Genomic DNA, 12411 nt, shown 5'->3' on the forward strand with positions numbered 1-12411 from the left:
TATTTTGTGCAGAAATTATAGGGTTATTCACCCAAGACAGTAGTATTTGCAAAACAATATCATTAAATCAGTTACATTTCACTAGATAATATTTTCAAAATGCATTTTAAAAGGAAACAAGAGTAATTTCTTCTGTCTTCCTGGGGCAACCATGAAACAGAATTTACTAATCTAAGCATGCACTGATTTCCCCCTGCAATTTTTTGTTTACAAAAACCAGCTTCAGGAATATTGTGGTTGAAGCTTCCCAGCAAGAGTAGTCAGCCTAGAACTCTGTTCAGTTCATTATCACTGTTGGTTTTCTCATGGATTTCTAACACGCCACACACAAGCCTACACACATTACTGTTTGTATAATGCACTCTAAACAGCCCAATTCTTACATTAATTCAGATGTTTTAATTTACACCCAAAATACTCTGTTCACCTCACTGTTAGATCATGCATCAACAGGGGCTTCTCCTGCAAAGCTGCAGATAAAAGCACAAGGCTGTATCAATTTTTGCTCTCACAAAGAAGCTGACTTTGGAAGGTCTGGCATAGCACACATTTTAAAAGTAATTTAAAATCATATCTCTATAAATATTACCTCTTAAAACAAAAAGACTGTGTAATTCATTCCTGCTTGTACTGTGAATGCAAAATTGGCTATTATTCAATTCACTATTATTCAATGGTTTTTAATTTTTCTACACATAAAGCTTGGGTTTTTAAACCTAAATTGTGACTATTGACATTTTGATCGTATCCATACGATGCTGCACAGTCATCAAATACCATAAACAGTGTGCCACATCTTGCAAAATCTTAACCATCCTTGAATCCCATTTAATGCAAATAGAGGCTGATGCTGCTCATCTTTACTTCAGGCCAAAAGCCACGATTCTCCACTCTGAAACATTTTAACCCAAATGCTTGCCTCTTTCATAGCTAACTACTATTTAATACTTCTTTGAATACAAAATAATTTTAACCACAGCAAGCCAAAGCTCATTTCTGTTACAAATCTATCTAAACAAATAGGAAGCACCAAATTATTTCCTCTGCAAAGCGGAGAAGGTTTAATTGATTTTAGAAAGTCTTTACTACATTGTTCTTTTAACATTGAGATGTGTAATGAAGTATTAGTTCTACAACAATATATAAGCAGACTATTTTACTTACAGCAACAATTTTGTCATGAACATGAATTTGGCCATTGTGGTCAGCAGCACTACCAGGTATTATATTTTTCACAAAAATTCCTGAAGGTTCTGTTGGCAGGGGGAAGGGAGAAAGAGAAACAAGTCACTACATTAACCTAATTTGTTTCTTTTCTTACTAAGATTTTTAATTATAGCCTTTTTCACACACTTCTTCTGTCCACAAAGTTATGATTCTGTAAACCACCAACATTTGCATATTACCACTCACACAGCTTGACATAGAACGACTGAGGATCTCAGATGGAAAAAACAGCACTGACACAACCACCTGTACACTGACCTCAAAATCTTTTCTTTAAAATGGCTCACAAGAGGCCACCTCCTCCATTGATTCATCCCTGGGCTTACCCAGGCTTTAAACCACAATCACTTAAATCCATGCTGCATTTGATTTCAATAGGACTACCTAAGCACATACTTTACTTTTAGCTTAAGTACTTTGATCAGGACTTCAATCATCTTACAGCTAAAGAATTTAGTACTTTAAATCTTAATGAAAAAGGATTTTTCTTTAAAAAAAAATAAATGTGGAAATCAGAAAAGCTATCCTTTGTCATATTTGATGTTTGATTATTAATTCTAACTTCTAATTAGAACAAGGAAATAAAAACAAAACAAACAAACAAAACCCAAAAACACAACAGTAAAAAACCCAATCATCAGCTGAAACAGTAACCCTTCCCTTCCACAAACTCCCACAAAACATGAGATGCTGATCTTTAATTCTAGTTAATCTTGACACTTCATCCATCCTTTCTGAACACTAACATTCCTCAGACACCTGCCCAACATGGTTTGTCCATGCTCAGCAAATCTCCTCTACCGGTGCTTCAAACCCACCTTTTCCCATTGCCTGATACTTGCTCCTCCCCAACCCAGTTCCCAGTGCTCACTGCACTGGCCTGGGATTCCTGACACAAGAGGCAACACAAGATGGTCTCCTGGGAATGAAGAGGGCTGGAAAGCAACCCCAACTGCACTGCACCACATTCCCAGAATACTTTCTGGAGTCCCACGAAGAAGGGGAGGGGATAAAAAGCACTATCCCTTTCTGTAAAACCAGATATTCAGTTGAGTCAATTTTAAAGACATTACCATTTGTGGAACCAACATTTGAAAGATGAGTTAATAGCTCTAATTTAAAGAGGATTTACTAAAAATCCCAAACTGATTCTATGTCCCCATACCCTAGCGCAGCTATTTTAATCTGTTCCCAGAGTTTAGACACTGAAACAGCCATCTGCCAAAGACAACTACATGATCTTGTGAAGGTGGCATACACATCATGCACAGCTAAGATTCTCTGCATCTCCTGCCTGGCAGAGGGATGGACTAGTTAATCTGACTGATCACTTCCACTCTAACACCTACAATTCATTTAACAAACAAAAAGTTGTATGTTGAGCTATTTTGTACATACTGAAGATGCCATTCAAAAATTAATCCAAACTGGGGACATCCGATACTCTGGTTTTGAAATTCTTCTTAAAATGCGCTATCTGAATCATGCTATATACCACAGGGGCAAAATAAGGAACAGTGTGGACAGGAACCTGACTGTGTTAGACACTGTATATGCAGGAACTTCCTGTTACAATTTAATGTCTTGCACAGTAACAACATAACCATGTCAAATTCACAGTCCAGCAGTCAAGTAGGAATTATTTTTTTAAGCTAATTAAAACTCTAAAAATTTTTGTGGCTGAATTTCACTTTGCATCAAGTTCTCCAAATATCTTCTTCATAGATTTTGTAAGTCACAGTGTTTCAAAGAAGTGCTATCCATTTTCCCTAAAGTAAATAAAGGGTATCTGAGAAGCCCCTGTCCTAGACCTTACTAAATCCTGTAGAACTCACCTACATCACTTGTGCCAGCATATCCAACAATTGTTATCCCCAAGCTTTGCCCATTCTTTTTTATAAGTTCAACATCATAGGTCTCAAAAAGGTCGGTATTATCCTATAAATAAAGCACAAGACAGTAAAAAAACAAAAAACAAAAAAACCAACTCATCATTTCCCAGTACCATTACAATACTGCAGGTTAATTAAGATCTTCAGAAGTGAGCAGTGATTTTCATTTTCCCATTTTAGGAGGGATCATATTTGCTAAAAAGATATACCCAAGATTGGGTGACACCTTATTTTCAGCAAAAGTCATTTGTTGCTCTTTAAATTCTTTCATAATACTTTCTCCACATACCTGTCAGAGGTATATTATTTATGTTTTATGGAAAACAAAGGTTTTCGTTAGACTGTTCAGGAGCCATTTCCCTTTGGATTCCACTGCCACTTGGTAACAACAAGCTTCCCAGTCAATCCCACAAGACAACAGACACCCTGAATGCCCTCAGAATTTCTTCTCTCCCTTTCATATGTTAGTCCTGATAAACAGTGTCATGAAACCACTTGCTTGAGTGCTTTCTACTGGACAGTTAGGAAGCAAAAAACCCTGGTATAAATACAGTGTTATCACATCACACATTTCTGTCAGAAAAAGTGATGCTTATCTCTCTCCTTGTTATCACCTACTAAGGAAGCGAAGGGCAGCAGGAAAGGGATCTAGGGATCTCAAAACAGAAACAGGTTCGATGCTCTGAAATGAAACAAACCATGTGTATACATAGTTGGCACAACTCTATTACAGAAGCAGTTACCTATTTAAATGCAAATACAGGAGACTAGGTAGGTGTTTGCTCTTATTGTTTGTTGTTATGCTAGATCCCAAACCACAAAACCATTCCAAAAGACAATCTTTGACACGTCAACAAGTCTGATATGTTCCTGTTCTGATTTGACCACCACCAAACTGCAAAGAGCACTGGAAGCCTCCAGGTTGTCCTCCATTGTTGAAGGCAATGGGAAGCAAAAGACAATTAGTTCGCATTCCATGAAAATTATTTTTAAGACCTAACAGAGGAAGGGAAAGTCTTCATTTGTAAATGCTTTATTGTTGAATAAAGCAAGTTCTCATAACAAACAATACTTGAAAAGAGAAGCACATAACATGATCTGTTCTCTGAACCCTCCGCTTACTACAATTACCAAAAAAACATCTGACCTTACACTGGAGAAGTATATGGAAAAAAGTCCCCTCAAAGTTGGCCCAGTATGTCTGTGCAACTCTACTCTGACAAGTAAAAATCAAAGCTGCAAGACAGAGTTCAAACAGGACACACTAAAGACATTGGTTATACCAAAGAGAAAAAAAATCAAGAATGTAGATCTGGGATTGCAAGGGATAAATTAAAATACATAAAGTTGTTTGTTTTCAGTAATCAGATACAGCCCAATGAGATCAAAAAGATGATGATGATGATCAGAGCAAAGTCTGTTAAAGTGATGAAATCAAGAGAGATAGCGTCACTGCCAACAGCAAAAATGGATCAGGAAATTGGAAAACATTTCTTAAGAGAGTGAACAAAAGAGAAGTTTAATCAAATGCTTGCCAGATATCAGCTTTGGAAGGACCTATATTAAAAGCAGGCCAAAGTTATGGCCATACCTATTTCACTTTTCACTGAAAGAGAAATCGATGGACAGCTATCTCCTTTCTTATCACACACACCTCCCTCCACTAGCCAACTCATTAAGCTCATTAAATGTTTTCCAACTCTTGCTCCATAAGATGCTGATGGAGATGAAGATAAGTTTTGATGCTCTGTCACTTATCTTTAGGAGAGGGAATCAAAACAGTAAACAAGCTTATAGCAACATCTGAAATGGAGCTATGGCCTTGAGAGTCCTGCTATTTTGACAAAAGCCCTACATAGTCAGTGCTCTGGTGCTACAGAAATTTTCTCTAAGTAGTGTTACTGGTAGAATGCAAAACATTAGAAGTAGAGTCTGGAAAAATCAAAGTAGGAGAGTCCTAAATACAGTCAGCACAAGTAGGCTGCTAACACTGCTGTCAGTATCTTGGAGAGTACAGGTAATATGACTGTTTTCTTGTCCCCATGCATGGACATAAGTAGTTTCAGTTATTCTCTACTACAGGAAATTTAAAGGAAATCAAATATTAACATAAAACTGAAAAAAACTAACCATATATTAAAAATGCCTTTCTGCTGGTTTGCAAAAAAGAAAAGGAAAATATTTTCTATTCCAAAGCTCACAGCTAGCAAAAGTACTCAGAAACCAGAGAGAAATTAGATTATAGGAAAAAGTTCTGTTGTAAATCAGACACAACCTGAAAGGTGGACCATTAAAATCATCATTAAATTAATAAATACATTCAGATTAGCCACTATTCTTGACTTCAGCAAATCTTTCTTAACACCAGAAAGAGGAGCTTCTTCAAATCTAAATATGAAGGCACTATTTAGTTCAATGACATTCAGAAAGAAGTAGATGAAATAGCAATGTGATTTTTTTTCCCCTCTAAACTACATAGCAGGAATAAGGAGGACACTGAAAAGGCATCCAGAAGGAATAATATTTTATAAAGGCTGCAGCATGTACAATGCTTAGGGTTGATTAGCAACAAACAGGCCCACCTTTGAGGTGGGGAAGAGAGAAAAATAGTACTTTGTAGAGGAAACAAAACTAGGACCATGTTATTTTTTCCTAATATGGGCCCTGGAAAATATGATACAGCCAGAAAATAAGTGCTTCATAACGATGCTGATTCTCTAGGAAAGCCTTTTTTCAAAGTATAAGCCCACTTTTAAGACTCCAACCTTACGTACATAATTACCCCCTCCCATCTCTCTGCCACTCACGTTTCCTCCTACACCAATCCCTCTTCTGAGAAGAGGGGCTTGAGAAGGACCCAAAATACTTTGCTAAGTATTCAGCCACAGTAGTCTTCCAGAGAGATGCAAGGCAAAAAGCTAATGGCTGCCTTTGCAGTGAGTATGCCCAGGCAGCGAGGAGGTGAGTTTGTAACAATATGACTGCTGGTCTGACCTTTAAAAATGGTGCTTCAAAAACAAACAAACAAAAAAGCTCTCTTCACTCATATTCAAGAAACTAGACAAGAAAGAAAAGGCTACTCAGATTCTACACCTAAATCTAAGCAGCACAGTAGTAGCAGATGGTACACAAGCACAGCTTTGTTTATGTTTCGAGACCTACTGTACACTTAGTGTAGCATTTGTTGATTTTAATTACTCAAAACTGAAAAGAATGACTTCAAAAACAAGAGACTTTGATATGACCATGATAAGATTTGCTAAAACAAGTTTCAAAATTTTTAGATATATTTCCTATCACAGACAGTAGCGTAGACTATGAAAACATTACACTTATGTTTCATAAAGAGATGATTGTGCTGAATAATTCTGGTGTGGCCATGGCGCTCTGGATTTCAGAGTAGGGAAATTCACAGTGAAGTTTTAAATCCACTTACAAATGACTGATTAGCAAAAATGTAATGAGCTAAGAAGGAGAACCAGAAGTACCATTTATCGATAACGTTTATGGTCTTGGTAATTAAATTACCCACCTGAAATAAATTCTGTAAAGCTGGTCATTCCGATCCTAAGATTATAGGTATTAATAACATACAGGAAAAAGGGAAAAATTATAGAAGGCAGGGCTATAATAATGACCACTTAAATACACACACATAATATCTGGAAACTCAAAAGAGGAGAAGCACTTTAGGTCTCAAGAACACTCTGTTCTCCTCCTCCTTTCTGATCACAAGCCACAAACATATTTTAAATTGTCACAAGTAAACACCAGATACTTACATTTCCATTTTGAAAAGAAGGTAATGTACTGACTGGCCAGCTCACAGGAGCTGGTGGAGTCTCCATAATTTCATACTTCGGGTCTCTTGCAACTATCATCCTAACAGAATTCCCACAGTTTCTCAGCACTTGGGCAACTTGTTCACTGGTCATTCCTTGCACATTGGTCCCTCCAATCTGTAGGATGTGATCTCCTGTCCGAAGCCTCCCGTCCTTCAAATGTAAATAAAATTGCAAAAAATGTTTCTAGTCTATACATAAAATATCTTTTCTATTACAAAATTGAAACTGTGTACAGGCATCTTCATGGCCATGAGAGCCAATGCAAGAAAATACCGTAAAATTGACCACCACAGCTACATACTAAATAATTCAAGGAAGTGTTTGCACAATCATGCACTGTTTTTTCCACAGTAGTTAAGAGTGGTATATCATCCTTTCCAAAACTGAGTAAGATACACAAGTTGAATAGCACCATTCCTAAGAAAGTGGTTACTTTTCTCATTTAGGAGAAAACAGACAGCAACAATGTTTTATGATCTCACAGGTTGTTATGTATTGCCATTTCATAGAATACTCCTCATCACATAGGGGTTAGAATAAAAAGCACAGCATTTTGATTTAGGACTTTTTAGAGTTTTTCCTAATACTTCTATATAAGCCTGGCAATTCTTTTCTCACATAACTAGCTCCATCTCGAGCTAGTATATCCGCTGAACGTAACAAGACTCCACACAAACCATTTTTTACATGATAATTATGATTCATGACCTACATCATCATTTCTACTATAAGCAAGCATTCATAGGACCAAATCCTCAGCTGGTATTGATCAGCACAGCTCCACCACCTTAGGTGCATTGATTTATACAGCAATCATAGCAGAGTTATTCCCAGAACTAACTCAAACTCATTTACAAACTCATCCAATTTTAACATGTATATGTGCTCATTATTTCACGTGTTCTTAATGATGTCTCATTCAACTGAGAATGATGTGGTGAGTTCTTAACTTACATGCTTCATTTGTAGTCAAAACACTTTGTTCCTTACAGCAAAACAGGTGTTACACAATAATTAAAAAATTCTCATTTATACATGACAGGTTCAGGGGGAAGCAGTCAAGCAAAAGCCAACATTTTCCAGGAAAGCTCTCCAAATATCCAATTTTCGTTTCCATCCTATACTAGAGGAAGTACCTTAGCCTCTCTTTTGTATGTTACTGGATCTTGTCTGCATGGCTTCCAGACCTCAAATATTGTAACTTGCCATGACCAAATTCACATTAAAAATCTGAATCTGTTTTGCTATTGCACGTGTTCTACTCCTGAAATGTAGCAATACTTAGAACTTTAAAGATTAGCAATCAAAGGCTGCAAACTGTACCCGTGCAACTTTAAAAGATATCAGTAACTTCAAAAGGCTTTGCTTCAATCCTAAATGTCTCCTTGAACTGGTCAGACCACAGGGCAGGGATCAAAACCCATTTAAAATGAAACCCACTAAAAATAGGTGTAAAATCTTACAGATCTTAAATCTGTAAACTGAATCTTGCAACACAGTTACTTCAATAGGGCAGATTCTCTTGCCTGACAATCCATTTGGAGAGTTTGTCCCTATAGATGTTGCCAAATGTGCCAAATTCTACAGAGGATGTGCAAAACCATTAAGAATATTTGTCCTCCCCCAGACTGACCAAAGGCTGAAAACACCAGAAGTATTGAAAATATTAGAAGGTTAGACAACTTTTCAGAATTTCTGCATGTTCAACAATGTTATAAAAGCCAAAGTATGTCTGAGAAACAACTTAATTTTTATCAGGTGCTGACTTTTTCCTCAATCATACCTTCAACATTCATAAAGTATATGTTGGCATTCAGACTTTGATGCTATCAGCTTCCTTTTGTTTAGGTATATTAGTTTATTTTAAGACTGTCAAAATCAGTTAATTATACTTTACAATCAAACAAGAAGTGACATAATATAACAAATTACCCGATCTGCTAATCCCCCAGGAACAATTGTTCTTACAACTACTCCACTCGACTTTCCTCCTACAATTCCAAAGCCTAATCCTGAACCATCATTAATCAGCTCAACATCTTCAACATGGCCCCAGTGAATCTGCAATTAATAAAAACAAGAGATTTTAATTTCAGTTGATCTTTAATGTTTCTTACTTTCACGTGTACCAGGAATGACAGGAATTAATAAGAGCAATTTTCTCTCTTTCCCCAACATATTGGAGATCTGTTGGATTTTATTCAGTCAGCTTCATTTCCTTATAAATACGCAGAGGGATTTCTCATCTGTTTTTAAACATACATTTTGTCCTTCACTTTCAGAATAACAGGATACTAGGAAAAAGCTTGACTAAGAAAAAGCAATTTTAAGATTTTCTTGCCAAAATAAAAACTATCCTTTTAGTTTTTCATAAATCAAGACTACTGCAAACAACACAGAAAAACAGAGGCAAGGAGCTTGCACTGGCCTAGTTTTCACTTAGCGTTGCCCAAATTCTTATTTCTGTTATTTCACTTACACACTCTAAATACCACCAGTACACGCTGAATTAATAGCGCAGTACAATATTCTGCCATACTGAATTGGAAGCATGTTTCTAAGCTACACTGTACCATGACCTTATGTTCTACAAGACAATCTGAAAATAACAAAGCTGTTAAGCAACCCAAACCCGGCCAATGTTTCTGTCAGATTAATATCTCATAGAAACCAAAATGGAGCAAAGTAGGCAGATTTAAGTCTTCTGTGAATAAAGGATTTATTAGCACACTGAAAATCTTTGCCAAAGCCAGTTAAATATCATAAAAGAAGTTTAAAGACCCCCTGTAGAGATATATATTTGTATTTTATTTTGTTAGTCTGTTCAGTGCAGATCTTTCAATGAAAAAGCAGTTAAAGTTTAATTCTTTAAAATTTTCAGTGCAATAAACAATATTGATTATCCACTAAAACCTTCAGATTTCACTAGCTCTGTAATAATCATGAGGGAAATAATTACTGAGAATAAGGAAAAGCACTGCTCTTAACCAGATTTTCATCAAAACCTACTAGCATAATAAATTAAGATTCCAATATTGCAAACCCTGAATTTAGGTGTGCAGTTCGACCAAATTCAGTGAAGCCACCTGGACCATATGGTTTGAACACAGATGGAAGTTCAGCCCTAGCTTATTACATGTTCCAGTGACAATCTCTCCTTCCTCAAGAAAACAAAAGGGTTCACAATCAATGAAATTTGCAGATAAAAAAGAACCTGATAATTAAACAGGGATCGAGAGGTTCTTTAACTGATACTTTTTGTTTGTTTTAAAAACAAAGACAAGGCTTTTTGTTTTGAGCAGTTTAAGTTTAAATTGGTTGGGATATTTCAAGCAGTGCTTATGATAGGTTATGTTTACACTCTTTTAAGATGTAATCAGAGCATCTTTAATTGCTGAACACAAGTAGGTTTCAGCCGGAGATACTTGTAAAATGCTTTACCCAGCCCATGCTGAACAGACCCTGCTGCTAAGAATATGTTGATCTACTTAAAGCTTCTGCTATCCTATAAAAATCCAGGATCTATTTTATAACAACTTCATGCAGCTTTGCCATGGAAGCCTTATACTTATTGCATGATCAGTCTAAATGAAATGTCATCACATATAAAATCTGATTAAAGAAAAAAGTCCCTATATGTAAAGCTTGCTAACACAAACACTTAAAACCGCAAAAAAATATCCAGCATAGTTCAAAATCTGTATTTTAACAGTAATACAACTTACAGTCTCAGGTGGATTTATATCACTTAATAAGACAGCCGAAGTTCTGCTGTTTCCTTGAACTGGCTCCCTAGCAACAACCAGATGTAGAGATCCTGTGGATTGCTGGAGGAGGGCAATAGCGTGCTGATGGGAAATGTTCTGATCCAATGGGGTGCAATTAATGGCCAGTATGTGGTCATTTTCCTTTAGTCTTTGATCCCTTAACAAAACATTAAAAGCAATATTAAAATGCAGCATAGTGACTTCACAACAGGCTTGTGTAATTTAAATATGAACATGCAAAATACACAGTTATGCAAGGTTAAATATTTATATATTAAAAAAATCTGCTTATTACACTGTCTTCACCAACTTACACATTACATGCAATCCACGCTGTACTGAACTGCCCAGCCATATTTTGTTCCAACTTTATAATGGTACAGAAATTTGCTCAATTTTTGCCTTTGCTTCTATTCAAAATTCAATGAAATTCCCTCATAATTTCTTGACAGGGCAGAAAAAATGTATTTTTGTAGTTATACAATGAACTAGGAACTATTCTTCATTATGTTTAGCACCACATGATACTGTCTCTAAGTACCCACAACTCAGGCTATGATGTTGTTTTGTATCATTATTTGATCTAAAGATTGATGAGCTGCATATTTATACCTTACTCAAAATTCACAGTATCAAACTTCAGACATCAAACTTTCTTCAAGCAATACACAGTTCAACTTATACCTTAAGAGAATATAAATTTCACAGTTAATTCACCCTAGTGATGAATTTAGATTTGTGACAAGAGGGAAACCATCACTCATCTGCTTTGTTAAATATTCATTCTGAGCACGAGACCAAACTGTTACATAGACAGAAACTGCCTTCAAAGCTCTGTAGGAATCCAGAAAAAGTCTCCAGGAGATCTTGCCTCAGAAGCAAAATGGGAAGCATGCTGGGGAAATTTATAAACTCTGAAACAATATAACTGCACATCTTAACTAACGCATTTTAAACTTCCTTTTTATCATGTGATGTTTAAGATGTTTCCCAGAAATCACTTTCTTCAAGCACTAAATGTATTTTAGATTCTCTCATTAAAGAAAGTGAGCAGCAGGTCATCAAATCCTAAAGTGAGATATTCACCCTCCTTTGACATCCGGATCAGTCCATCTGTCTCCACTTTGAAAGAGCCTAATATGCTTTTCTTTAAGTGTTCTCTGGTGTGTTCTCTGTGGGCCCATAGCCATTATCATTCCAACCTCTCCCCACTCTTTTTGTCATCCTGTGTTGGCACTTCCTGACATGTGTTATTTAAAAAGTGACACCAATGACTTGAAATCTAGACACATTTTCTTGAAACATAATTCCAAGCACTGCATTTGTCTCATGCCAACTCTTGTGGTTTTACAATCACATTTTATTTTTAAAGGATTGCTCTGTCTTTTGTTGTTGGGTGAAAACCCACAGACAATACGGGAAGAAACTGCCTGAAGCCTTGATTCTATGATGACATCTGTGCAGGGATCTGTCGGGAGAAGTGGATCTAAATTTACACAGGAAACAAACAGTAAAACCAACTATAAATAGGGCATTGTCATAGGCACATAAATGAAGAAACAAGGGGGAGGGGAATCTTTCATGGACGCAATGCATAAAAATTCAAATGGAGGCTAATTTTTATTTTCCTTCTATTCTTTTCTGAGTTTTCTTTTGTTTTTTAATCAGTACTCAAGATTC

General features: G+C 36.3%; 1 protein-coding gene across 10 annotated transcripts in view; it reads right to left on the bottom strand.

Moving 5' to 3' along the window:
* The window catches only part of PATJ (PATJ crumbs cell polarity complex component), a 156919-nt gene that overhangs the window by 134053 nt on the left and 10455 nt on the right, over positions 1–12411 (bottom strand). For all 10 annotated transcript variants that reach the window (XM_069788566.1, XM_069788564.1, XM_069788563.1 and 7 more), the window contains exons 7-11: positions 10690–10888; positions 8897–9025; positions 6902–7114; positions 3063–3165; positions 1165–1253 (exon numbers count right to left, since the gene is read on the bottom strand). In XM_069788566.1, the coding sequence (XP_069644667.1) occupies positions 1165–1253; positions 3063–3165; positions 6902–7114; positions 8897–9025; positions 10690–10888 (733 nt within the window). The remainder of the gene's footprint in view (positions 1–1164; positions 1254–3062; positions 3166–6901; positions 7115–8896; positions 9026–10689; positions 10889–12411) is intronic.

Source organism: Haliaeetus albicilla, chromosome 8, assembly GCF_947461875.1.
Source record: "Haliaeetus albicilla chromosome 8, bHalAlb1.1, whole genome shotgun sequence".
NCBI classification, from domain to species: domain Eukaryota; kingdom Metazoa; phylum Chordata; class Aves; order Accipitriformes; family Accipitridae; genus Haliaeetus; species Haliaeetus albicilla.